The sequence below is a fragment of the Pseudopodoces humilis genome, chromosome 7 (genome assembly GCF_049639895.1).
Source record: "Pseudopodoces humilis isolate 2021_Gansu_Grassland_sample_001 chromosome 7, ASM4963989v1, whole genome shotgun sequence".
Taxonomy (NCBI): domain Eukaryota; kingdom Metazoa; phylum Chordata; class Aves; order Passeriformes; family Paridae; genus Pseudopodoces; species Pseudopodoces humilis.
Genome location: NC_142206.1, coordinates 7,700,429 through 7,727,440, shown reverse-complemented (window position 1 = coordinate 7,727,440; position 27,012 = coordinate 7,700,429). Strand labels below are relative to the sequence as shown.

General features: G+C 59.6%; 1 protein-coding gene across 8 annotated transcripts; it reads left to right on the top strand.

Moving 5' to 3' along the window:
* Positions 1 to 59: 59 nt before the first annotated feature.
* On the top strand, positions 60 to 26,842 carry CTNND1 (catenin delta 1). Of its 8 annotated transcripts, none has more exons than XM_088058437.1 (21): positions 60 to 159; positions 13,313 to 13,431; positions 14,189 to 14,502; positions 15,520 to 15,591; positions 15,837 to 15,995; positions 16,187 to 16,719; positions 19,683 to 20,146; positions 20,233 to 20,416; positions 20,660 to 20,777; positions 21,085 to 21,238; positions 21,626 to 21,643; positions 21,895 to 21,963; positions 22,595 to 22,722; positions 22,841 to 22,991; positions 23,182 to 23,374; positions 23,464 to 23,578; positions 24,100 to 24,187; positions 24,530 to 24,577; positions 24,703 to 24,800; positions 24,949 to 25,023; positions 25,211 to 26,842. In XM_088058437.1, the coding sequence occupies exons 3-21, from the start codon at positions 14,308 to 14,310 to the stop codon at positions 25,217 to 25,219; spliced, it is 2,871 nt and encodes a 956-aa protein (XP_087914563.1). In that variant the 5' UTR covers positions 60 to 159; positions 13,313 to 13,431; positions 14,189 to 14,307; the 3' UTR covers positions 25,220 to 26,842. The 8 variants fall into 8 exon arrangements, with proteins under 8 accessions (XP_087914563.1, XP_087914562.1, XP_014113372.1 ...); XM_088058436.1 differs by having other exon boundaries at positions 25,208 to 26,842; XM_014257897.2 differs by lacking the exon at positions 24,949 to 25,023.
* The last annotated feature ends 170 nt before the right edge of the window (positions 26,843 to 27,012 follow it).

Here is a 27,012-nt window from a genome sequence, read left to right as displayed (position 1 = left end):
GGACCCGGCCTGACCCGCGCCGCCGCCCGACCGGGTGCCCGCTTCGCCTCTCGCCTCGCCGCCGCGGCGGGACCCGCGGAGGGGGCCGGGCGGGTGCGCCCCCCCGGCCGCGGGGCGGGACCGTCCCCCCTCGCGTGTCCGCCGAGGAGCCCGGCCACGGTGAGTCCTAATCGCGGCGTCTGTGCCGCCGCTCAGGGGGCAGAGGGGAGGGAGCGGAGCCGGTGCGAGCCGGCGCCTGCCGGGCGCCGCACGCCCCCGCGGCGGCGGCGGGGCGGGCCGGGCCGGTCCTCGCCCGGCGGGGCCGGATCGGGGCTTGGCCGCGCTGTCCTGCCGGGGCCGGTCGGTACCGGGCTCCGGGAACCCCGTCCTGCCCGGGAGCCCGTGCCAGGCGCGGCCGCGCCCCACGGGACCGGTGGGGCGGCGGGGCCGGGCCCTGGCGGGGGCGCCGGCGGCGCCCGGGAGCCCGCGGGGAGCGACACAAAGGCGGCTGGGCCGGGCGGGCGCCCCCCTCCCCGCCGGGGCCCCCCCCCGCTCCCCCTGCCCGGAACAAAGGCGGCCCGTGTGCCAGCTTCCCGCGGCCGGCACCGGCGGGCCCCCCCGCCCTCGGACGAGGATCGGGCTAGGTCCCTCCGTGGGGTCTCGGCCGAGACACGGCCCGGCTCTTCGGCTCTGCGTCCGGCTGCTCAGTTCGGCTCTGCCGGTCTGCGCACGGGCTCATCGCCCGGTGCGTCGTTCGCCCGCGCCTTTGTTCTGGCGGGGAAGGGGCCGGTGTGCCCGGGGGGGTCAAGTGTACGGGTGGGGCTGCGGCTCCTCCTAATGGAATCGCTCTGAGCTTCAAAACAGCCCGACAGGCCCGTCCGCCCAAGCTCACAAGCGACACCGAAACGCTTCTCGAGGAGGCAGAACGGTGCCGGAGCCGTTCTCGGGAGTCTGCTGCTCAGCCGCCGCTTCGTTCTGAGTCTCCCTTGGCCACACTGTCATTTAGCGACAGCCTGGCTGCCTCCCATCTACCCAGCGCTCGTCGTGCCTTGTCCGGTGACCTTCTCCGGCATCGCTTTTCTGTGGGCATTCCTATGCCTCCTCGGAGCGTTGCAGGGAGGAGACTTAGCTTGGGGTGAGAAAGTTTGGGTGCTTCTCAGTCATGAGGGCTGCTGGCATCTGAGAAGTGCCCGCGGGCTGGCAGAAAGGAGGTGGGGCACCTCCGTGACTGCCCTAGGGTTTGGGCGAGGGAGCCTGGACAACAAAGCTTCCTCTGATTGTTGGAGAGAGGGGTGGACCTGCTGGAGTGCCTCCCTCTTTGAGGCTCGGTGCCCTTGCCCTTCCAGGGAGCCTGTGACGATGGGACTCAGGGTGTTATTTGGGGGGCCTGGGCTGTCCTGTGACCAGCAGGAGCTGGAGGCTCCTCTCCCAGGTTGTGGCACACAGGCTTCTGCTCAGCTCCCGGTGAGCCAGAGAGGAGCATCTGGGTACACGGAGCCTCGTGATGGTATGGAACTGCAGCTACCTGTGGTTTCACTGACGCCTTCCCTACACTGCACAGATGCTTTTGGACATGACTGTCCAGCTCTTTGGTGTGGAGAACTGAGCTTGTTCTCAGCTTTGCAGGTGTGCTGGGATCCTGTAAAGCCATGCTTACAGCTTGTGTTTGAAGTTGTAAACTCTGTGCCCTCTCTCCTGGATGTGGCAAGGTGGGGACAGCGGCTGGCTGGTGACTCCCATGCTCCTGACTGCTGGGGCTGCTGCCAATGGAATGGGGCAGTGTCCACCGGGTTGGTGGGAATAGGCTAGTCAGGAAAATTGTTAGTCTTCTTCCCCAGGGTTACCTTGTCTGCTCCATCCTGCTCCCAGGACTTTCTTGAGGCAGATTCTTTACCTGTTGGTGTTTGGTCATGTTCTGTCAACAGCAAAAAGGCAGTTTTTAAGGATCTGCTCTTCCACTTGGCTGAGTTTGGCTGGACTCTTGAGTGTGCAGATAATTGTCATTTGCCTTGTGCAGCATTGCTGGAATCTTGCGTGGAACCTTCCTGGAAGCGGTGGGAGGATGAAAGTGCTCACTCAGTGGAGTGTGCTGGGCTTGCCTGGGCTGCCGCAGAGGGGTGAGCCTCCTCCCTTCCGACGCAGAGGTCAGGGCCTGATCGTTGTGGTTGAGGAGCCCTTGAGGCCATCCCTTCCCTAAAGATGGGCTGGGAGTCAGATGAATGGTCCAGCCCAGACCGTGGAGCCGGCGTCTGTCCCTGGATTGCCTCTCATCTCTTCCCTCCTCCAGCCTCTGGCACGGAGATAAGACCTTGGCCCATTGTATCTGCAGTGGAGGTGGCTTTAGGACACCCAGAAAATAATAGTGTGGCTTGGATTGTGCCTGGAAGGCTGCTGGCTTCTTGAAATAGCTTACCAGTGTCTGTGGCCTTAGGGGGAGAGTGCTGGGTAAAGCTCTTGGTTTCCCTTTCCAACAACCCCTCATAACTGTCTCTCATTTACTGCTGGCAAGGACAGAGCCCTTTCCCAAGATTGTGGTGATGCTGTCTCCAGGGAAGTACAGAGTTCTCCTGGCTCTGAACACTTGTGTCTCTGCAGCACCCTGGCTGTGTCCCATCCCTGCCTTGCTGACAGAAGCAGAACTTGGAGCTGGTTTGGGTCAATAAAACACAGCAGGTGTTGCCTGGATGTGATGACAAAAGCCGAACCTGGGTAATTCAGGCACTCCTCAGTGTGTGACACAGAGCTTGGCCAGCGGAGGAGGTTGTCCTCTGGCACAGAGTTCAGGAATGTGCCTCAGTGCTAGGCTGTCGGAAAGGGGTTGGATTTACGGGCTCTTGACCAAAGTCCTCAAGTTCTCTGAGGTGGCCACAACCTTCTTTTTGCTTTATATCATCTGAGGAGGCTGTTTGGGGGAGGAAATGGTTTCTTAGAGCCAGTTCTTTTGCTGGAAACCCCCAGTAGCAGGCTGATGAGTCCATCCAGCTCCTGCCTGTCTTGTGCTTGTTGCTAATCCACCTTCCTTCCCTCCAGGAAGGCTGCTGGTGTTGGTTTGGCACAGGAGTGCCTATCCCCCTGCTCTGTCTGGTGACTGCTGCATGTGGGGCCTCTGGATGAATGTGCTCTGTTGTGTTCCCATGTGCCCTCAGCCTGTTGGGGGGCTTCAGGATGGCAGTGGGTGTGATTCTCCTATTTCTCTTTGCATGGAGGAAGCAACTTTTCCCTGTGAGGAATACTGCTTCCTTGTGGTAGCCTGTGCAAGGAGGGGTGAGATGAGGTGGCTCTGCTGGGTGTGGGGGCAAACCAGTGACTAAGGAGCACAAGCTGCTGGGCATGGTGCCAGGATAGACCAACCCTTAACCAGGGTGCCCATCACCTCTGCTTTCGTTTGCTCTTCCCAGCCCGGAGCAGCTGCTGGTTGGAGGTTGGCAGTGGGATGTCTGCCGTGTATGGACCTTGGACTGAGGTGGGAATGACTGGTCCCTGCTGCCCAGCCCTCCACGCCGGCTCCTGCTGCCTTGAGGGAGATGTGCTTTCCTGACAGGGGATGCTGACAGGAGTGGTGGGTGCCCAGGAACTTATGCCAGTGTCCCTAACCTCATGCTGCAGGTCTGTGGTGACTTTGCACTGCAGAGCTCTTACCCATTGCAAGAATGCTTGTGCCAGTGCAGACCTGAGCCAGACTTACCATGCGTTTGATTTTAGCAGGTCTATGCCCAGATATTTGAGCTGATGGGATGTGGAGTTTCTGCTGTGGTACCAGTCTTGGTGGGATACTTGTCCAGGTGTGACTGTCTTTCTGGCACAAACACAGAAGGGTCCAGCCAAATTGCGGCAGGGGCTGAGCCCTGGGAAGAGCTCTCCTATAGCCTGGCCAGGGTGGTGGTGCTCTGGAAACATCTGCAGCTCCAGGGCTTATATGGGATGCTCCTGGGTGGGCTGGGGTTGGTGGCAGTGGCATGCTGGGCTCATGTGTGTGAGGGCAGGAGCTGTTCCTGTACCTCCATCCTGGCCCTGACTGTTCCTGTTCCTCTGGGCGTTGGCCCTGGTCACAGCGAATGCTGCTCAAAGTTCGCTGGCCCTCCTGGGCACACCTGAGCTATACCTGCCACTGCTGGGTCCCTGAGGGCTGGGCTGTGAGCACCAGGCATGGGGAGAGAGCAGCTGGAGCACGCAGGAGTGAGCAATGGGAGGGCAGCTCTCTCTTCTCCCCTCGTCTTACACATCTTTTGCAACTGTGAAAGTACCTCCTGCACAGGAAAGTGGCTACCTGGGGGAGGGAGCAAGGTGGCCTCACGTGTGAGAGTTGTATGACCTTGGACTGGATGAATATGGGGAACTGGTTCCCGCCCTGTCCAGAAGGAGGAAGGCGTCTCACTGTCCCTAGACAATACGTTTTCCTCTCACCCCCATCTCATATGACACTGGGGCCGGTCTGTTCTGACAAGAGCCCCTGGATCTCCAGCTGCTTCCCGGTGCTCCCAGCCCCAGTCCTGGCCCGGTCGGAAAGGGGAGGCAGTAGTGCTGGGCTGCATGTGGGTATCTGCTGTGGGTGGGAGGGAGTGTGTGTGGAACTGCAAAGACGAGTTTTTCCGACCTGGAAGGGTGGGTCACCGGGGTTGTTTGCATGCTACTGGCAGGCCCCTTGCCCAGTGGAGTAACGCATTCCTGCGAGCGTGTTGCTGCACGCAGGGCTGCTGCTTGCCATGCTTGGCTTGGCTGCGGGCAGGCCAGCTTGCTCCAGGGGAAGAGATGTTGTCCCCCTCCTGCTCACTGGGGTCTGAGGGGGAGGAGGTAGAGAGCCCAGGGTGTTTCTGGGAGAAATCCTCTCTGATGTGGGGAGCTTGCCTTCTCCAGGATGGCTTTGTGCCATCCTTGCTTTCTCTTCTGTTTCTTGCTTGCTTTTACCTCCAGAAAACACTGGTGTGGCAGAGCCACCCCTGATCTCTGCCCAGGGTCTGTCCACAGCAGCTGGCTGTGGTGGAAAACCACTCAATTCCCTTCTCCATTCTCCTTTTGGCAGCCGCCAAAGGAGGAGCAGCCCTGTGAAGGGCAGGTGGATGGGCCTGCGGAGCAAAGCTCTGGCAGCAGTGAGACCTCTAAGGGGACTCATGCTGGCTTCCCAGGGGTGCCCTGTCCTGCCTTCAGGAGCCTTGGCAGCCCCACAGTGTCAGGGAGCTCTGAGGGCGTTGTGCAGACGAGAACATGAGGTGTGTGAGGGAGGCTGGAGAACCGGCTTAGGGGGCAGATGTGCTGGGGTTGTGGTGTTGGTGCTGCCATAGCTCTGCAGGTAACCACCCCATCTCTGGGGCACAGCCAGAGCCTCATGGGGTTGGAAAACAGCATCTTCCATCCTCTCCTCATAGGATTCTCCCAGCCCTGGACAGGAACGTGATAGTACTATGGGTGATTAACAGTCGGATGTATTTCTTGGTGGCAGACCGCTTCCAACAAGCTGGAAGGCCAGGCATCTGATCTTCTGGGTGGGCCATGCTGACCTCCTGGCTGGGCTGGCATAGCTGGCTGAGGCTGGGCTGGTGGTGGTGCCCATGTCTGGCATTCCCAGCCTGGTTCCAGATCGTCTGCATGCAGGCCAGGGGCAGTGGGGAGTGGCCCTTGGCAGGACGTCGTGTTTAGAAACTAGCAGGAAAGGGAAGCCACGATGTCATCTCCCGTCTGACCAGGAAGCAAAGGTTTCCTTCCCTTCAGCTCGCACAGGAGCCTGGGAAGGTGCTTCTCAGTGAGGGTTGGGGGTGCAAACAGTTTGGCCAGGGGGCTGGGGTAGGATGGAGTCTTGCTGGCCCACTGTTCTGTTTGTTCCTTGCTGCTCTGTGTGAATGCTGGCTCCTGCTAGCCTGTGTGTGCACCTTGTGGGGCCTTAGAACACTCTGGGGGACTTGCTGTCACCCTGCTGCAGCACCCCCTTTCCCCACCTCCAGCCATGATTCACTCCCTGGCTCCTCCTGCCTGATGCTTCTCCAGTGGCTTTCCTTCACCCATTCATTACTGCTCTTGGCAGGGCCCTCGGAGCCATCTCCAGCAGACACACGCGTGCAATTAGAGAGCCGGGCACCTGATGAGGTCATGCGGAGCCAGAGCCGGGGGTGTTCAGCCCAGCCCCGCGTGGTTTGTGCTCTGACTCAGCCCGTGGCCGCCCTACCTGCTCGGGGAGTCCGGGCTGGCTGGGGCGAGGGGGGGGCAGGGGGTCCCACTCCTCCTGGGCCGCTCCCTCAGGCCGGCTTGGCTTAATCTCGGCAATTCCCTCCTGGCCACTCCCTCACCAAATGCTACTTCACCTGTTTGCTCAGTGTGGGGAGGGGAGGGTGTCTCCTCCTGGAAGAGGGAAGGGTGCCCTGACTGCCTCAGGGGTGCCTGGGTACCCTTTGTGTAGGGAGACTCCGCGTGGGGTTGCTGGGAAGGCTGGGGGGCCCCGTTTCCTGCCCTTCTCCCCACTTATGCTCACAGTTCCTTGGTGACTTGTTCTTGCTAGAAGAACACATAGTGCTGGCTGCCCGTAGTGGTGCAGGTCCTGTCCTGGTGCCAGTGAGATTCCCCTGTGCTTCCAGGCTCTGCTCCTTTGTCCGCTGGTTGGAGCAGGGCCTGGAAGCCAGAACCGGTTCCCGGAGCTGCAGGTGTGGGACAGGAAATGATCTCAAGTGGCTTCCTTAGGAAGAGGGCTGTGGGAAGGGCTCTATGCCCAGGAGGGGTCCCAGATCCATATCTCCAGGTGCTGGGCTGTCTCAGGTAACTGCAGGTGCTTGTGCCCATGGCCTGATGAAGGGAGGCTGCCCCTAATCCTGCTGGGAATGCTGGCCACCAGACTGCAGCCTCTCTGCTTGGGCACAACCAGCAGCACTTGCGAGCTCTGGAGCAGCTCATCTGCCCCTGGGATGAGGAGCCAGAGACAGCAGTTTCCCCCATCTGCCGTGCCCTCGGCTTGGGCAGGCAGGCGCGGGTCTTACTGAGGGGACTTTGCTCCCTGGACTCTGCCAATATGGCCCTTATCTCTGGTGTGTTTGTTTTCCCTGCAGGAGAGAGGCAGCTGAATGGGAAAGTTGAGCCCGGCAGAGGGTGGGGGGACGGGTGAAGGGCAGGGACATTGGCGTGGCTGGAGCCTGGGGGGCCGCGTTGACCTTCAGCCCGACGCCAGCCTCCGCTGAGCCTTGTGGCCGTGGGGACAGCTCATGTCACCCTTCGAGGTAGCCACTGCTCCTTGGGTGGAGCAGGGGGCTGCCCTGCAATCCCCCCTGCTCACCTGCTCGCGTCGGGCCGCGGTGGCAGAGCCGGGGGGGCTGCTGCCTCCCCCTCCCCGGGAGCCGCTGGGGTGAAGCAGGAGCCCGCTGGCTTGCCGGAGCGTGGCCTGCCCCGGGAATGCTCTGGCCCAATTCCCAGAATCCGGCGCTGGGTGTTTGTTTGCTGCTGCGCCCCCGAGGTCTGGTGCTACTGTGACAGGAAGCGGGGACGCCGGGGGGAGGGAGGCCGGCCGCCGGCTGGGGATGTGCCTGTGAAATCCCTTTGTCCCTGCCGAGCGCTCAGCTGCGAATTCCCACAGCGAGGAGAGAGCCGCCTTTGTGCTGCTGCAGGGCTCTCGACATGTGAATCTCCTGGGCCTGGGGGTGTGAGCCGTGGGGCTGGTGCAGAGGGGTGGCAGGGACCCTGCCTGCTACTGTCCCCAGGCTGGGGACCCTCGCAGCAGTGCCCCGTGGCAGCAGGGCTGCTGAGGTGTCCGTGGGCAGTGGGATGCAGCAGGATGTTGCTGGCAGGAAGGCTCCGGCCCTGTGGCCGTCCCGCTTGGGGGCTGTGGGTGGACAGAGTCTCTGCCTGGAGCCCAGCGGCTTGGCTGCCCTCCTGCGGCCCTCTCCTCCCTGCAAATGCCGAGGGAAGCTCATCTCCCTTCCTCTCGCCATGGTACTCCATCCAGTTGAGGGTCGGCGGCTTCCCTGCTCTCCTGGAGGGAAGGAGCTCCTGGCATGCTGTGTTCTGGCTGTGCTCGGAGAGGGGTGAGTGGCCCCCGGCGTGCCTGGGAGGACAGCTGCCCCGCCGCAGGATTGCTGGCATTCCAGCAGAACAATCCCAGCTCCCCGCAGCCGACCCTGCACTGCTCCGTGCTCGGCTCTCTCACTCTTCGCCCTGCTGGGGTGGCACCGGCCGGGTGACCTCAGCGCAGCTAGGGACAGATCCCTTCCCCAGGGGATCGCCCGTGTTTCACAACCGTCGGCTGTGTCCAGACCCGTCCTGCAGACCCGATCGGAATCTCCGTTCTCGGCCCCCTGCCCTGGCTGAGGGAACGACCCACGCTCCTGCCTCCTTCTGCTTCCTCCCCTCCAGCCCCACCCTGCCCTTATCGCTCCCTCCTCATCCTGCTCCCTGGCTGCCGGCCCGCTGCCTTATAAGGTGCGATCTGCGCCAGGCTTGCATCTCCAGGTGACTCCCCTCTCCGAAGGGAGGCTTTCCCAACCCATCCCGGCTACGTGGCCATCATCCCTGGCACTGGGGGTGGCAGGTGAGGTAGGCCAGGTGGCGATCCTGCTGCCAGTCCAACCAGTTGGGTGTGAAGGGCGGAGGAGGAACAGCTCCCTGCCTGTCCCTGCCCGTGGCGCCGCTCCTGGGTGTTCACCTGCCAGGCTCCTGTCGTGACCGTGACCAGCACCCAGGGCATGTCGCCCAAGGCGGTGTCCAACCTGCTGCTGGAGCAGCCCTCTCCTGACTACCTGCCAGCCTCCCCAAAGTCCACTGTTCTCTGTGACCTGCCAGCAGGATGAGCCCTCCTGGGGGCCAGGGAGGCAGCTGGAGCCCAGAGCAGGAGGTGGGGAAACCTGTCCCCTGATGTAAGGTCTGGCAGGACCAGGGTAGGCTGGGGAGTGGGGGCAGGGGTCCCTCCAGGATGGGCTACTCTGAGGTGATGGCTCTGTACCTTCCTGCCTCTGGGTTTGGGAGAGAAACAGCCAAAACTGTGCTTCTACTCCCATGCCCTGCTGCTTCAGCCAGACTGAGGTCTAAGGGTTGATGTGTGAGCCTGGACCCTGTGCTTGGCATGAGGAAAGATGCCAAGGATGCCGGCTCATTTATTTTTTAGGTAATTGAGACTGACCAGAAGCCAGTGGTGAATTAGCTGGGCTGTGAGCCTGTGCAAAGCAAGTGCACTGCAAGCACTCGGACAATTGCAGGCTTGAATTATTGATGGTGTTTCTGTTTTTCGTAAGTGCATCATGATAGGCAGCTGGAACCAGGTGAATTTGTTGCTTCCTCTCTCTCTTGAGGACAGGGTCTAGTGCTGAGGGCTTTCAGAGAGCGGGCAACCAGTTGGCTCTCCTCAGGCTCTTGGGCTGAGAAAGGCCATTTGTTGGAGTGGAGTTGGGGATTGTGTTGCAAAATTCCTCAGTAAGCGCATCCCTCTTTGTCAGCCTGGCAGGTGGGTCTGGCCCAGGAGCCCCACAGGGGCTCAGCCAGCCTGAATGAGGGGCTGTGTCCATCCTGGCTCTGATGGAGCTGGAGAAGGGCTTTCTTCCTGCTTCACGGTGTGGGGGGCTGCCAGGGGTGTCTGGCTGTGGTGACAAACCTTGCTGGACATGTGTTTGGGAGTCACAGACAAGCAGTGAAGCTGTGAGAAGGGCTGGGATGTGGCAGACAGAGCTGTTCCTCCTCCAGTGGGGCAGCAGGACAATGGCAGTGAGTCTGGTGTGTCCCTTATCAGGGTGCTGGGGCAGGGATGATGTGGCAGAGGAGATTCTGACTTTGTAGGTGCTTGGGTTGAACTTTGCCCAAAGTCTTCTGTGCTGAGGCAGCAGCCTTAGCCCCAGGGATCCCAAGACCTTTGGGTGACAGCTCTCCAGGGACTCGGGGCATGGAGCAGGGCTGGAGCAGGTTGTTGGAAGAATCCATGTAGAGGACTGTGCCAGAGATCCCCTGTGCTGCAGCAGTGCTGCCTGTCGAGCCTCCAGCCTGAGTCTTATCTGCAGGATCTTGTCCATTTTCCCTGGCCTGTGGAGTACAATTCCCCATCTGCTGGCTTGGTCTGGGCCCCCAGGTTAATCTTTCCATAGCAGACTCCAGGAAAACACTTCTGGTCGGGAGCCTTCAAGGCCTGGACTCTATCCTCTGGCAGAGAAGGGTGCAGGTGAACTCTAGGTGGGTATGTCTGTGGTTTGGCCCTAGAAATTTATTTTTCCAGGCAAGGGATTTGTTCTGTGTGAATGCTGGAGAAGCTGGGGGGAGAGGTTTTGGAAGAACCTGCCATGTTACAGCTCACTGCAGCAGAAGAGCTGTGGAGGGCTCAGGGTTTGGGATGCCTGTCTGGCTGTGTCCAAGCCTTTATCCAGGTGGGAAGATTGTGGTAGGGAAGCTCCAGCACAGGTGGGCTGGCAGCTGCCTCCTGACCAGCAAGTGGACTCTGCTCTCGAGGCTCGGAGACATCTTTCCAGTGGACCCACTTTGGCTTTGGGCCCTGTGGGCACAGCACAGGGTGGGATTGGTGCCAGGAAGTTGGGAGATAAGGCCAGGGGGATTTAGGTGTGAAACTTCCTGGGTCGATGCATTGTTCCCTGGGGTCCCCTCCTACTGATTGCTGGGGGCACAGAGAGGATTCTGCCCCTGGGGTGAAGCTGCTCAGGGTGTGCTTTGTCCTTAGGCTTTTTGGTTTGCCCTGAACTGAGCCAACTGAAATATTTTTGGCTTGCTGGGGTTTTTAAGTAACGGGTGTGTCAGCAAGTGCCTCTCCCATGATGAAAAGGCTTTCATGAGCCATCCTCAGAGCCGGTCGGGGTCTGGCTCTGGAAGAATGCTCTGTAGTTGGATCTTCAGAGGCTGGGGGGGAGTAAGGGGGGAATGGGCACAAAGCGATCCCTGGAATTTCACCCTTGCGGGTTCCTGTGTACTTGGCTTTGCACTGTCACAAGTAGCTCACTGGCTGGAGGGAGCAGGATGCATAGCTGAGGCTCTCCCCTTCCTGCCCTCCCTGTCTCATTCCAGAGATGGCCACTGAGTGCCCCAGATGGCACTGGGACTTGTCAAGGGGCCCTATCCCTGAATTTGGGGCAGGCTCCTCACAGCTGGGGGGTGTAGGGGCGGGTTTGGGGTTTGTGTGCCAAACCCAGGGAATGGCCATGCTCCAGTTGGGATGGTGCTGGCTGTGTCTGCGGGGACAGCTCTTGCTGACCTCTCTGGACCTGGCACTGCCTCTCTGTAATTATGTCTTCAATCCCAGATCAATGAAGACAGTGGTTGGAATGAGGGTGGAGGGAGCTGGTCTGTCCTGGTGGTAGAGGAAAACTGGGAGAGACCCCATTCTGCTGGCACTCCTCGCACATCATGGAGCCATGTCCAGTGCTCAGGGCAGGAAGGACAACTGTGTAGGCAGTGCAGCCCCCCAACACTGAGTCTCTCTGCTTAACATGGCCTGATCCTGCTGGGAGACCCTCAGGTGGCCCCTTCTTGAGCATCCACTGGAGCCGGAGGGTGCGGGACCTATCCTGTTCCTTCCCCTGCTGTTGTGTTTACTCCCTGTGGAAGGGACGGGAAGGAAACAGCCTCACAGCTGCTCTAGCCCCTTATCTGGGGCCCTAACAGCCCTGCAGGTTTCATTGTTAGTGTCCATGTTTCCCAGCCCCATTCCCAGGGAACGTGCAGAGGTGGGGATTTGGGGCTGGGGTGCCCACACAGGGCTGAGTGGGCTCTGCCTGGCAGCCATGTGGGACTACCGGGACCTTCCGGGGCTCCTGTCTCTCCTGTCTGTGATTCTCACAGAGCCAGACCCTTCTAGTCTACACTTGCTGCAGGCATGATCCTCTTCATGAGACCAGACCAGCTAAGTCTCACCTTGGACTCAGGGAGCTGCCTCTGCCCTCCTGTACCCTAAAAGTCTGTCTCTTCTGCATCAGGACTGTTGAGGGCCAGCCAGGGAGCAAAGCTGCTTGGACGAGGCTGGGTTGTGGAGGATCGCTTCTCCACAGGGGGCTGTTCCCATCTTTTAAAGGGTTTGCTGAAGTACCATTCTGGAAACAAACCCAACAAGCCAGGGGGACTGCTGGCTGGGATTTTGGATGCTGCAGTTGCATAGGGTGTCTGGGGTGGTAGGACTGGTCCATGTCCTGCTGGACAACGCTGGGATGTGGCAAGGAACTGCTCCCCTTCCATCACAGGGCCCTGGAAAGGCTGGGATCTGTGTCCCTGCTTAAAGTGGGCGGTAGCCCGCCAGAGATAGGGAGTGTTACTCAGGGATGAGAGTTGGGATGTGTCAGCACCGTTCTGGGAGGCACCAGGCCTCTCCTTTGGAGAATCCTGAAAATGCACAGGACAGGTGAGCAGCAAGGGTCAGAGCTATCCCTGCATTTCCATACAAGGCTTGGGGAGCCAATCTGTTGGAAAAGCCTCAGGGAGTACCTGTTGCAAGGTGGGAGGGGTGGAAAGCAACATGCATGAGCCAGGAGTCATGTCTGGGAACCTCCGAGAGCTTGCTTGGGCTCCAGAGGGTGGTGGGCTGCATTCTTCCTGGGGTCCATGGCTGGGCCAGGTGTGCCACAGCTCCTTCTCCTGCTGGGCACCATGTGGGCACAAGTAGAGCAACTGGATTTTTTTATTGATGAAGGCAGATGACAGAGTGACAGCGACCAGATGGTGGAACGTGCTGTGGGTGCCCTCCAAAGCCCTTGGAAAACATCCACCCTGCATGGCTGGGCTCCGTTGCGGTGGTGCCACCGTGGCTGACATGCGCCTGTAGCCAAGGGAGGCTTTGGGGAGCAGAGCCACACGAGGAGTGAGGAGGGGTTTGACAAATCAGAAGACTTGACTGAGCTGCTGTGCACCAGCATGTACTGCAGGCTGGGTCTGGAGGGGCTGCACGAGGTGATGGGAGCAGGGATGCTGCCTGCGTGAGCTCTCAGCCCCGGGTCGTCCTTATCAGCCCTGTGGGGCGGTGGCACCGGGGAGTGGAGTGGGCAGAGCCTATGTTGGAGACCGTGGGAAAGCAGCCTCTGTGCTGCCTGCCTGGCTCGAGCGAGTCCCCACATGCCTGCCATGACTGCACAGCTTTGGGAAAACCTCTCGGGCTTGCAGGGACTCGGCTGGGCTGCACAGGAGGGGTGGAGGGCTGAGCCCTGGCCACTCCTCTCCGCCTCTGCCGTTTCTCCTGTCGGTAGGAACAGTGAGGGGTGTGGAGTCTCCGTGGAGCTGGAGGGCTGTTGTGGGAGCAGTGCCGTGTTTGCCCACCAGCCCTTCCAGACCCATCCCTCAGAGGGGAGGGGGTGGGAGAGAGATGCCCTTTTCCCAGTTCCGTGCCCACCCTACCTCCTGTTTAGGGGTTCTTGTGTGTGATTTTGACCTGCTCCTGCTGTCCCTGCAGCTTTCTTCCCTCCTGCTTCCTCACTGTGGTGGCTGGGCTGTTTCTCCCATGACTCTCTGCGTCTAGACCTGGCTGTCCCGTGCCTTTGCCAATCAAACCTGAGCTTCCTCCTCTGACAGGTCTGTATGGAAGAATATTGCCTTTCTGTACCAAAATGTTGATTGTGGCTCACTTGCTGTTCTCCTTTGGGTGGGGGTGTTGGATGGGTCCAGGCCAAAGCCCATCCCCAGGTCTGTGGGCTGAGGATCCCTGGAGGGAGAGCCCTGGTGGATACCTGGAGGGTGGTGAGTTTTGGCAGCACTCAGAGGGGCTCATGGGATCCCCTTTAGGGGGATCCCCATTACATTCCATCCTCTTTCCTGGCGAGGAAGGAGCTGTGGAGCCAAGGTTGTCTCCCCATCTCTTACTGCACCAGGGAGGAGGGAGCAGATACATGGCCCTCTCCCTCCACCCTTCCCTGGAGGAAGCAGTAGGATGTGGGTCACTTCTCATTCTTCAGGAGTGTCCCCTGCCCCACCCAGGGGACATGCCCTCCCCTCCTGCACTGTCTGCCCGCAGCTTTTCCTTGCCCATGAGGTTTTCCCTCAGCCCACAGCAGTGCTTCTGAACCTGGCTCAGCCCCAGCTGTTTGCTGTGCTGGGGGGACCTTCTGTCCCCACAGTGCCGCTTTTCCAAGCTTTAATGCTGGGACAGTTTGCATCTGAGTCCTGCTCCAGGACCCTCTTGCCAGCTCTCTGGTGATGGGTGGGAATGGGTGTTAATGCCGTAAGATTTTTTTTATTTTTTTTTTCCCCTGTTCTGAAAATCTGCCTTAACAAAATCAGTCTCTTCTGACCGCTCTTCTCTCCTCCTTTCCTCCCCCAAAATCGTGTGCAGTGAAGAGAGGGGCTCCTGCCCTTCTGGGTCATTTTTCCCACCCTCACCTTGACACCAAGCCGCCTCTGCTTGTGCCTCCCCGTGCCCCCCGCCCTGCCCACCCTGGGCACCCGTCACCCATGGACGACTCGGAAGTGGAGTCGACCGCCAGCATCCTTGCCTCTGTCAAGGAGCAGGAGGCACAGTTCGAGAAGCTGACCCGGGCCCTGGAGGAGGAACGGCGCCATGTCTCAGCCCAGCTGGAGCGAGTCCGGGTCTCCCCACAGGACGCCGGCCCGGGCTTGGCCAACGGCACGCTCACCCGGCGGCACCAGGTAAAACACCCCCTCGGCAGAGGGGCGTGCACAGGCTCCTGGAGCCCCTGGAGCTGCCTCCCCTCAGCCCTCCTTGGATATGGGAGGTGGAGGAGGGCCCGGCTGTTCTTGTGGCACTGGTGTACTGGAGTCGGTCTGGGGGTGTGCAGACCTCCTTTGGCAGACAGAGGATTCAGGAGAGGAGGTGCCAGCCTGGAGGGTCTTGCTGCCAGGTTGGCTCTGCTCTGGTTTTGGGAAGGTCAGAGGTTGGCTGTGGTCAGTTCCAGGGTATCTCTGCTCCCCATCCTGCTCGGCTGCTTGGAGGGCAGCTGAAATGCTGAGGCTGGGGTGTGTATGTGTCTCCTGTGCGTGACAAAGGGCAAATCCCTGGAATCTGTCTGTCCCCACATGGCCAAAGCAGAGATGGGAGATCTTCTTTACAGGGCTGGAAATGTGGTTTCATCTGCCTTGGCTTGAGGTGTCTCCTCACTTTTTCGGGCTCAGTCTTGGAGAGGGGTGCTTGGAGGGCTGGTGCGTGGTGGTGTGCAGGAGCCAGGTGCCTTTCTGGCTGTGGAAGGTGGTGGTGCCAGGAGGGACCTGTGGGGAAGGGCAGGGTGGACAGAGGAAGAGTTCAGGTGTCAAACAGCAGCACCCTGTGATCGGCTTCCACATGGTTCTCTCAGGCCCAGGGGGGCCTCTGGGGTCATTGGTGGCTCCTCCGTCAGGAACTGTAGAAGGTGTCCAGGGCCCTGCCAGGGAGCAGGGAAGGGTTGTGGCTGTTCCATCAGGAGCATATGGGAGAGCTAGGATGTTGAGGTGTCTCCTCCAACTCTTGGCCGGGCTGACCTGGAGGAGATGTGCTGCATGTGGCACAGAGCCCTCCTGAGGAGTGTATTCCTCTGCTGGGGGCTCCGGTGGGCTGCATGGTGGATGTCTGTCAGGTGCATGAGATGGGCTGCTCAGGGCCCTGCAGGGAAATGAGCATGGGTCCGTGGGAGATTGGTGTAGTAATGGGCCTGCTGCCCTGTTGTGTTTCAGAACGGACGTTTCCTGGGCGATGCTGACCTGGAAAGGCAGAAATACTCAGATCTGAAGCTCAACGGGCCACAGGTAGGGGGAGCTCAGCCCTGTGGCTGTGGGCAGCCTGCTTGCTTTGGGAGGGTACATGGCTCCAATGTCCCTAGACGAAATGGGAGAGGGTGATTTGGGCTCCTCATGTGGCCCCTCTGGCTTAAAGGTACATTTTTTCCAAAAGGTATCAGGGCTCCCTGTGAAGAAAGATCTCTTGTCCAGCTGAGGCCAGGAAGGTCCAGTTTGGTGACAGGGCCTGACTGCCTGTTGCTTTCTCCCCTCAGGACCACAGCCACCTCTTGTACAGCACGATCCCCAGGATGCAGGACCCGGGCCAGATCGTGGAGGAGACGTACACCATGGAGGAAGACCCAGAAGGGGCCATGTCGGTCGTGTCTGTGGAGACGTCAGATGATGGGACAACTCGGCGTACAGAGACCACGGTACGGGCCTGGGGACACCGTGGAGGGACAGGGCATGGTGGGGGACTGTGGTGGCTGGGTGCTCTGCCATGAGCTGAAACAGGGTGTGAAATGTTCCTGAAGTGCTGGGCTGGAAGGGGAATCCGGGGGCACAGGGACACGGTGGGTTTCCTGATGTGACCGTGCCCTACCACGTGTGTCACCCCTGCCAGGTGAAGAAGGTGGTGAAGACCGTGACCACCCGGACGGTGCAGCAGGTGCCAGTGGGGCCTGATGGGCTGCCTTTGGAAACGTCCCCCGTCACCAGCAACTATGTCCAGACCATGGACAGGAACTTCCGCAAGAACGGCAACGGGGGCCCCGGCAGCTACCTGGGCCAGGCGGGCACGGCCACCCTCCCTCGCAACTACCACTACCCCGATGGCTACGGCCGCCCCTACGAGGACGGGTACCCGGGCAGTGACCACAGCTACGGCAGCCTGTCCCGTGTCACCCGCATCGACGAGCGCTACCGCCCCTCCATGGACACCTACCGGGCCCCCAGCCGCCAGGACATCTATGGCCCCCAGCCCCAGGTGCGTGTTGGGGGCAGCAACATGGACCTCAACCATTTCCACCCTGAGCCCTATGGCCTGGAGGATGACCAGCGCAGCGTGGGCTTTGAAGATGTGGACTACGGGCTCATGTCTGACTATGGCACGGCCAGGAGGGCGGGGACCCCGTCTGATGCTCGGCGGCGGCTCAGGTATGTGGCAGGAGGCTCTGGGGTGCTCTGGGGTCCCTTGACCTTTATTTGGAGGAAGGAGGACCATGCACCACAACACCGTGAGCTGAGTCATACGCAGCTCACACAGGAGAAAATTTGTATCTGCTTCTAATTGTCTGCTTAATTGGTGGTTAAACCTGGGTGCTAATTGAGCCAGAGCCAGTCGTCCTGCAGCGAGGAGTTCCAGTGGGCAGCTGGATGTAGCTCCAGGCCCTTCCCTCTGTGCCACCAGGGCTGTGAGTGCTCCAGTGTGGCATATCCCTCTGGGAGCGGTGCCTGTGTGGGCTGTGTGTCGGGAGCAACTGCAGTCCCATGACTGTGCTCTCCCTGAGCCAAGAGCAGCCCAGGGAAGGGGAGCTTAGCCCAGGCTGGGGTGAGCAGGGCTCGGCCCCACAGTGCCCCAGGAGCTTTCCTGCACAGCCCGACTGGGAGAAGCTGCTCAACCTGTTTGGCAGCAGCAGCCTCTCCCCTTTGTGTGTCTGGTGATGGCAGCTCTTCCAGCTTGCTGGGCTCTGCTGTCCTCAGAGGCCAGAGCAGGGTCCTGGTGGTCTTTCCTGCCCTGCCAGGTATTCAGGATGTCACCTGCCTGAGGCCATGACTCCTGCCCATGTCTCTTGTGCCAGCTGTCTCCGCACAAGTGCTGCTTCCTGCTCTCCTCCTGGCTGGGCTGTCAGCAGAGCTTTGGGCAGGTGCTGGGGGATGGCTCTGGGCATGGTGAGGTAGCAAAGGAGCGAGGGGCTGAGCCAGAGTCCTGGAAATGGGGAAGGGACTGTGTCAGCATCTCCTGAGTGCCCCAGAGTGGGCCCAGGCAGCCTAAGCTCCTGGGACATAAAACAGAGGCAACAGGGAGAGACCTGGGGTAAAGGAGGCTCTTCCCAGCCCCTGTGGAGATCTGCCTGATCCAGGTGGACGCTATAAATCCATGATAGCTCCTGGCTCCCGGAGGGACTGAAGGAGCAGCTTTGTCTGTCCTTGTGGCTGGTGCCAGCACAAGTGCTTCTGGGCTGTGGTGAACCAGTCGGGGCGGTTGCTCACCCAGATGGATTTCCTCGGCCTCCTTGCTTTGTGTCGCTTGTGCCGGCTGGAGGAGGGCAGGCAGGGCTGCTCCAGGCTTCTCACTCCTTGGGCAGCCCAGGACAAGCCAGGGTTGGCAGTTTTGAGCACTGGCCATCAGGTCCTGGTCCCTTAGGGAGCACCTTGGACAGAAGGGGTTATATAGGTGTGTCCAGCCCCTGACTGCTTGTCCAGCCAGAGACTCTGGCTTGTGTACTTTCCCTGGGTGGCCTTTGAGACCAGGAGTCCTCTCTGCTGTGCAGGAAGGTGTCAGGGTTCCTGCTCCTCCACATCCTGGGGGAAGGCAGTTACAGGAGTCAAGTGCAGGAGCTGCAGCCAGGTGGGGAGACTGAGGGATGTGGGTCACGTAGAGGGAGAAGGTCAGCTCTGTTGGAGTTGCAGGAACAGCTCAGGGTATGAAAGATAGGTTGGTGGGCCCCTGAGCCAGCTCTCCCTCTCCCCGGGCAGAGTGATAAAGATCACAGCAATCTGTGGAATCCAGGCGCTGTTGAATTTGGCTTGTCCCCCACCTTCTCAGTTACCATCCACACTGGCTGCCCAGCTCACAGGGATGGGAACAGGGAGAGCAGCATCCCCCCACCTCAGAGATGTTTGTCTTGAGCAGGAGCCTGGCTGTTAACGACTTCCTTCGGGGAGGCAGCTCGCCAGGCACGAGGAGCAGAAGGAGTGCCTCGAGCCGCAGGATGCCGTGCGTGCTGGCTGCCATCCATCGGCTGCAGAGAGCTCCGGCCCCTGCTCCGGGGTCTTGTCAGAGCTCCCTCTCTGCAGGGAAGGAAGGAAGGGGGTCCTTCCCATTCCTTGCTAGCCCCATCTTGCCTGGAGGGGATCCAGCACCGTGGGATCCCCCACAATTTCAGGGGAGGATCCAGCACCACGGTGGGACAGGAGGTCCTTTCCGGGGAGTGCGAGTCTTGGCATCAGAGTGGGATCAGCTGCCAGCCGTGTTGGCAAGTGTTGGTGGCTGTGACTCGCTCCAGCCTCGTGCTGCTGCTCCTCGGCACCTCTGAGCAGCCAGGCATGGGGCATGTCCCCACTGGGACCTGCTGGAAGCCAGCCTGGCAGCCCAGTGCCACAGCACCCAGGGGTTATGTGACTGTGGAAGTGGCTCTAAAGCTGGTGGTTTGGACAAGTCATGTACCAGAGGCTGTAGGAAGGGAAGTGGTGACAGCAGCAGGACCTGCCACTATCCTTGTCAGGATACTCAGGGACAGAAGGTGTCTGTGCCTGATCCAGGAGCTCCGGAGGTGGCTGAGCCAGCCCCTGGGGCAGGTGTGAGCTGGAGTGGAGGTAGAAGCCTCTCCTTTGGTTTTGTTTGAATGTCCTCTGTGCCCTGGCACAGCAGGGGTGACTGAGCTGTCCCCTCCCATCCCTTTCTCTTGGAAATCACTGGATTCCTCTGCCGGGGTGGGGGAAGGATTGTAGTGCCAGTGACTGCAAAAATGAGAGAATCTGGTATTTGAGAGGTGTATGTTCTGGGGGTGTGAAATGTCACTTTGGTATGCGGGGCGGTAGTTACACTTTAAACTTCTATGTGCTGGTTTGGGCTCATTCCCAGTGCTGCCAGTCTATGGATGAGCTGTTCCTGGCCAGGGCAGGGGTCTGGGAGCACAGCTCTTCTCCAGGCTTGCCCTGGGAGCCATGAGGTTCCCTGGAGCCTGTGTGTCTCTTGGTGCCCAGCTCAGCCTCTCCCCAGAGCAGCAGCACACCTTGCCTGTGGTGCTGGCTCTTGCCTGTGCCTCAGGGCTGGCTCCTGCCTCTGCAGGGGTCAGAGACCAAGATCCAGCTTCATCCCTTCTGTTGGGCTGGAAGGGGCACCGCCTCCCCCAGATCCAGGATTGTGCTCAGACGCCCTCTGCCCTCTCTCCTAGGAGTTATGAAGACATGCTGGTGGATGAAGTGGCTCCTGACCGGTACTACTGGGCTCCGCTGGCCCAGCACGAGCGGGGCAGCCTGGCCAGCCTGGACAGCCTGCGGAAAGGCGGCCCGGCCCCTGGGAACTGGCGCCAGCCGGAGCTGCCGGAGGTCATAGCCATGCTGAGCTTCCGGCTGGACGCCGTCAAGTCCAACGCAGCTGCCTACCTGCAGCACCTGTGCTACCGCAACGACAAGGTGAAGACGGAGGTGCGCCGGCTGAAGGGCATCCCCGTGCTCGTGGGGCTGCTGGATCACCCCAAGAAGGAGGTGCACTACGGCGCCTGTGGAGCGCTCAAGAACATCTCCTTCGGCAAGGACCAGGATAACAAGATCGCCATCAAGAACTGCGACGGGGTGCCCGCGCTGGTGCGCCTGCTGCGCAAGGCCCACGACATGGACCTCACCGAGGTCATCACAGGTAGTGGCTCCAGGGAGGGCAGGACAGGCTGGCCCCTGGGGTGGGGTCAGGGTCCAAGTGCTCACCTTCCACTTGTGGCATTGCAGGGACGCTGTGGAACCTGTCCTCGCACGATTCCATCAAAATGGCCATTGTGGATCACGCGCTACATGCCCTGACCGATGAGGTGGTCATTCCCCGCTCCGGCTGGGAGCGGGAGCCCAATGAGGATTCCAAACCCCGCCATATAGAGTGGGAGTCGGTGCTCACCAACACCGCTGGCTGCCTTAGGTATGGATCTGGCAGAGCACTGGCCTGGGTTTGGGCTGCAACACTCCTGGCACTTCCAGAGGACTGTGGAGCAGCTGCTCTCGTAAGACAGCTGCTGGTGGTGCAGACCTTGAGTTTGGAGGCATTTACCCTCAGTGAGGGGAGCTACAGGAGCTGTTAGCTCTCTTGAGCTCTGCGGGGTGTGGGTTGCCCCTTGTCTGCCCTCAGCTGTCTCTCCCATGATGGTTCTTTCCTGCCTGTCAGGAATGTGAGCTCGGAGCGGAGCGAGGCCCGTCGGAAGCTGCGGGAATGTGATGGGCTGGTGGATGCCCTGATCTACATTGTGCAGTCTGAGATTGGCCAGAAGGACTTGGACAGCAAGGTACCACAGTGGGACTGGTGTTGGGAAAGGGAGAGCTTTTGTGGCGTGCACCTGGCACTGTTGGACCAGAATGTGTCTGGCACTCGGCCTGCAATTTGGGGTAGGAATATTGGCCCCCCAGCAGGGGTCTGGTTGTGGCACTCATCCCCACACCACTGTTCCCTGGCTCAGGCCTTCCCAATCAGCCTGGATAATGTCTTGGCTTGAATTTTCCTTGAGCTTTAAGCTTAAGGCTGGGCCGAGCCCTCTTTCGCAGACCTGGAGTGCTGCTCCCAGTCTCAGTCAGACACTCTGGTTCTCTCTCCAGCTGGTGGAGAACTGTGTGTGCCTGCTGAGGAACCTGTCCTACCAAGTCCACCGTGAGATCCCCCATGCCGAGCGCTACCAGGAGACACCCCTTGTCCCTGCCAACAACGCTGGGCCCCACAACGCCAGCTGCTTTGGGGCCAAGAAGGGCAAAGGTTCGTGTGCCAGCAGCAACAGGGCAGGGAGGGAGGGGAACAGAGACAGGTCTTGAGGGTGGTCTGGGGTATTTGTGCTCCTACTTGGACATCTCGTGTGAAGCCTGAAGGGCAGCTTTCTCTGGAGGTGCAATGGTCCCTGCTTCCCTGGCTCTGGGAGCTGTTGCTTGGCTTGCCCAAAGCGTTTGACACAAGCTGTGGTGGGTGTCTATGGTGGTGGGTTGGTGACGGATACATGTCCACTAATTCCACGCCTTCCCTTTTCTCCTGTGTTGCCCCTTCCCCTTCCCTTTGCTTTCTTGCCAAATGATCTGCCCCATGACGCTGTTGGCACTTCCCTCCTCCTGCCTCCCCTCTCTCCTGTCCTTCTCTCCGCCTCACCAATAGACGAGTGGTTCTCCAGAGGTGAGTGCGCTCTTGGTTTTACTTTTTCTGTGGTTTAATTGGGTGCTTTCTCCAGCTCTCTTTGCCCCTCTCCCCAGCTGGGCACATTCTGCCTGCAGCGTGGCCAATGCCCCCAATGTCCCCTCCTGCGACACGCTGGTCGCTTGGCTTCAGCTCGCCTCTGGGCTTGTTCCTGCAAGTGGCAAAGAGCTGTTGGGCTGAGGCAGGTGAGGAGGGGAGGGGTCTCACACCTCTCCACTTGCACTTTGAAGGTAAAAAGCTCCCAGAAGACCCTGGTGCTGACACAGTGGATTTTCCCAAAAGAACAACTCCAGCCAAAGGTATGCTCCTCGAGTGATTATGCAGGGCTTGGATGTCAGGGCAGCTTTTGCCGCAGCGGCTCTGGGAGAGGAGAGAGCAAGAGGAACTGTTTCCCATTGAAGTGAGTCTCTCCAAGGGGCAGAAGCTGGGTTTGGGGCAGGAATGCCCAAGGACCTGTCAAAACATGAGCTCTGCCAGTAGTTCTGAGGATCTTATACATGGATGAGGTCAGTGCTGCCTTAGGACAGGCTTCAGAGGGAAATACTGCCCCAGGGGCTGAGGGACCGCACAGTGACACAGCCCTCTGTGGTGGTCTCAGACTTGCAGCACAGTTGCCTTCTTGGCTGCTTTTCACTCCTGGGCATGAAGAACAGGCATGATTTAAAGCTAAAATCTGTCTGTCTGTCTCCCCAGCCATGAGAATGAGGAAGGGTCATTCCCAGGAGCCTCTGGGGACAAGTGTCTCACTGCATGTGAATCACAGCCCCTGACCAAGGAGTGGCTGGGATTTCTGGTATCCTGGGGCAGCCTGGCCAAGGATCCTACCCCCTGGGAGCCTGGGTAGAAGCTTCCACCAGTGCTCCTTTGGATTAGGCTGATGCTAGCAGAGCCCTTGGGTTTACCCCCTTCCTACCCATGTCCTCCTGGCAGGCTACGAGCTCCTCTTCCAGCCAGAAGTGGTGCGGATATACATCTCCCTCCTGAAGGAAAGCAAGACTCCAGCTATCCTGGAGGCTTCAGCAGGAGCCATCCAGAACCTGTGCGCTGGCAGCTGGACGGTGAGTGCCCACAGAGCTGGCAGTGCGACAGGGAAGGGGCGCAGGGAGCACCACCCGTGGGGGCTGGCAGCGGTGTCCCCAGCCCCGGGTGACACGGTGGCCCTGTGCCTCCCCGCAGTACGGCCGGTACATCCGCTCAGCCCTGCGCCAGGAGAAGGGGCTCTCCGCCATCGCCGACCTCCTGACCCACGACAGCGAGCGCGTGGTGAAAGCGGCATCCGGGGCCCTGCGCAACCTGGCCGTGGACCTGCGCAACAAGGAGCTGATAGGTGAGGGTGGCACGCTCCCTGTATCCATGCAGGCTAGGCAGGAGCTTCCTCCTTCTCCTCTTGGCTGCTGGGGAAATGTGTGGGCACAGCATCTCCCAGAAAGAGGGACAGCAAAAGGAGTCACGTGTCAGTGGTTTTCCCTTCAGCCCTGTTCCCTGCTTGCTCATGCCCAACTCTTTATCCTTCCCAGGCAAACATGCCATCCCCAACCTAGTGAAGAACCTGCCTGGAGGCCAGCAGACCCCTGCCAAAAACCTGTCTGAGGACACAGTGGTGTCAATCCTCAACACCATCAATGAAGTGATCGTGGACAACCTCGAGGCGGCCAAAAAGCTCCGGGAAACGCAGGGGATTGAGAAGCTTGTGCTGATAAACAAATCTGGGTAGGCTCCGCTCAAAGGATGGTGTTGGGGTGGAGAGGGGCTTCACTTCCTCTGGGTTTCCAAGCATCTCTTCTTTTGCCTCTTTCTAGGAACCGCTCAGAGAGAGAAGTTCGGGCAGCAGCCCTCGTCTTGCAGACAGTCTGGGGCTATAAGGAGCTGCGGAAGCCCCTTGAGAAGGAAGGCTGGAAGAAGTCAGACTTCCAGGTGTGGGGATGCCTCATGGTGGCCAGGGCATTAGGTGGGGTCCTGCAGCAGGGAGAAGGGTGTTTCTGGAGCTTGACAGTACTGGCCTGCAGCTCTTCACCTTGCTGGTGGCACTGGGCACCCACAGAGGTGTCCCTGTGCTGTTTTTCAGCTAATGGCCAGCAGGAAGTCTCTGCTAGGATCACTCTGCAAAGTGTCTGTGTCCCACATGAGCATGAGGCAGGAATTTTGTCACTAAGTGCTGCTGTGACAGTGTTGAGGAATAGGGTTCTTCCAGGCTCAGTTTCCTTCCCAAAAGCAGAGCCTGCCCTTGCTGCTGGAGGCACTGCCCTGGTCCAGGCAGGGCCCCCCCATTCTGATGGGAGTGCAGTGGGGGGCTTCAGCACCTTCTGGTTACTTTGGACCCCTTACTCAAGGGCTGTGGGAGGGTTCCTGGGTTTGTGCTGGTGCCGTAGGGGTGGGATGTGCTGGTGAGGAAGAAACCTCTGGGCCCAGGATTTGAGCGGTCACTGTTGCTATAGGTGAACCTGAGCAATGCCTCTCGGACCCAGGGAGGCAACTCCTTTGATGACAGCACCTTGCCTCTCATCGACAGGAACCAAAAAACAGGTATGTGCTTGCCTTCAGCACCTGTGCCCGCCATCATCCCTCTGCCTTGTGGGTACTCAGCACAGCTGGCATTTGTCCCCTTCCTGCTCTCCAGCTTTGGCTTCCCTAGCAGCCACAGCTGCTCACAGGGCCATTAGCATGGGCCTTGGGTGGCTTTCCTGGCCATCAGAGCCATCAGTTAGGGCTTGGATGGCTTCTTGGGGCTGGCATTGTAGGTCCTGTGGTGTCCTTGAGTCACAGAGCTGCAGCTGGGCCTGGGATCCCCCAGTCAGGGCAGGGAGCAGTTTCTCTGCAGCTTCTGGCTGCAGGAACTGTCCCTGATGTGCTCTCCCATGCTTGCAGACAAGAAATCCTCCCGGGAGGAGATCCAGATGAGCAACATGGGACCAGGTAGGAGAGGGGACTCCCCCTCCATATGTGGGGAGCAGGGTGGAGTTAACATCTCCTGTGGGAGTGGTGCAGCCCCCCATGGAGGTGGTGACATGACTGACTGACTGTCCCCTCTCCTGCTCCAGACAACTATTCCACACTCAACGAAAGGGACCACAGCAGGACGCTGGACCGATCTGGTGACCTTGGAGACATGGAGCCGGTGAAGGCAGTGCCGTTGATGGTGAGCAGCTCTCTTTAACTCAGGAAGAGTGGGATGGGTGTAGGAAATGCCACATCGCTGTCCTGTCTGGCAGAGGAGGGGAGACCTGGGCTCCCACCTAACTAACACCCCCCATGCCATGGCCCCTACTAACCGCATGTGTCTGCAGCAGGAGGAGGGGCAGGAGTCGCAGCCTGAGGTGGAGGAGGCAGATGAAGATGCTGCTGTGCCCTCCCCCATGTCGGTATGTCCCACGGTGTCCTGCCCAATCTGACAGTGGTGACAGATCCTGCTGTGCTCTTAGGGGTGCTTGGCCAGCCAAATCCTGCTCCAATTACTGCTGCTGCAATCACTGGTGCCGTGATCCTGCCTCCACCCTCACACCCACTCCAGCCTTAACACCTGTCCCTGTCTCTCTCTCTCCACAGCAGAAGATCTAGTTGGCCTCCCTGCCTCTGCTCCGTTTTGAGTTGATAATATATTATATATATAAATATATAACTCTTCATGGTGGAATGGACCGACTTTTACCTTGTCTTATTGTTGGAATTTTGCTGGACTCTCTGTGCCAACCATCCAGCCAAATGCCTGGGCCGGGTCCCCAGGGCAGCCCAGGCCACTCGGTCTCCTCCAGGCCGCTGCACCTCCTTGTTCTGGGACACCACCACTGAGAACTCCTCCTCCCATCCCCCACCACTTCCTTCCTCCTGAGAGTAAAACCTTCCTGCCTGACTCTGCCGGATCAGCCGGCGTGGATGCTGCACAAGGACTTGGATCTCTGCCTTGACCAGGAGCTGCCTTCTCTCCCACACCTTCCCCCTGCTCCAAGGTGTCTTGCAGGGACGGGGACTGGGACTTCACTCACCACCGCCTTGTTTTTGGTTTGGTTTTGTTGCCTATAGGGTATATTTTTTCATGTGGGATCACTCTTCAACCAGGGCCGTGGGGACAACAGGAGCGTCCCTCCTCCCTGAGGGCTGCAGGACTGGGGTCCAGGAGCCGGAGGCACAAGGGCCAGGGGAAGGAAAACCAGCAATAATGTCTCTTGCTTTGCTCTAGATGAGGCTTTTGGGATCATGGGAAAGGGGGATCCAGCTCCGGATCCTGCAGAGGAGTCTGGATGGGGCCCTGGCACCCACCCAGTGCCTGTATGAGGAGGATCCTTCTGTGAGGAAGGGGGTCCCTGTAGGGGGAGGAGATGCAGCAGGGTTTTGGGGAGAGCGGGCGGCTCGGGGCGCACTGGGCCGGGCACCTGGAGCCGGGATCCCACGGCGCTGCTGCGCTGACCTTTTCTTGACACGTGCCTTTCTTTTGCCACTGTGAAATAGCTCTTTGAATCGTACTGTCCGGCTGCTTCCCTGGAAAAGGGGAGTTTCCTGGGCTTCTGGCAGGGCTGAGCTCTTCCTTTCCCCGCTGGGAGCCTTGCCTGTCTGCAGTGGGGCTGGGAGCCTGTTTTGGGGGGAATCCCTGCCTTCACTGAGAGGGTGTGGGATGCTCATCTGCATCCTGGCCTGGGCTGCCATGGAGTTGGGGTGTGCTCCTCCTCCTCCTCCTCTTGGCTGTGGTGCTGGGGCACATCCATGTGCTGTGATCTTTTGGGGGGCCCTGGGGCTCCCTGTGCAACTGGAAGCCTCTGTAGGAGGCTGCAAACTGGAGCAGGAGCCCTCCCAGCCCAGGGCTCCCCCCAGGGCGGGCTCTCAGGGCACGGGGAGGTGGCAGGGGCAGAGCTGGTGCCTTGCTCCTGCCCCAGTTCCCCCCCAGCTCCAGCTGGGTCTGCCCTGCTTCCAGCCCCACCTCAGCTCGGTTGGGTTTTGTTCTGGGGTCTAACTCTTCTCTTTTCCTTTAAATATGTAAAACACTAATTCCTTTTTTAATTTTTAATTTCAAATGAACCAAAAAGACGGCGTCGTCCTTCTCTCCTCCTTGGCCCTGGTGGGGAGGGGGGCCAAGGAGGTGGGGAGGGGGAAGCGCCAAGCCGTTCCTTGTCTGATTCCTGTGCACACTCTTGTAACGCTTTTAAAACAAAATGATTTTTTTATATAAATAAAGTTTTTAAAGTGTGATGTGTGCCTGTCCTTTTGGTGTTTCTGGCTTTGCTGCTGGGCCTAGGTGCCTTTTCCAGGAGTGGTGCTGTTCTCCGTGGCTCCCAGAGGCATCACTTTGTGACAAACCATGTGGTATTTCCCAGCCCTCCCACCTTGCCTTGCACCCTTGTCCCCAAAGCCACCAGTAA

Excerpts from the sequence above, each read along its gene's own strand:
- CTNND1 (XM_088058434.1), top strand. The coding sequence starts at position 14,308 with ATGGACGACTCGGAAGTGGAGTCGACCGCCAGCATCCTTGCCTCTGTC. Across the intron at positions 20,417-20,659 it reads AACACCGCTGGCTGCCTTAG|GAATGTGAGCTCGGAGCGGA; the intron begins GTATGGATCTGG and ends CCTGCCTGTCAG. Across the intron at positions 21,964-22,594 it reads AAGAACAACTCCAGCCAAAG|GCTACGAGCTCCTCTTCCAG; the intron begins GTATGCTCCTCG and ends TCCTCCTGGCAG.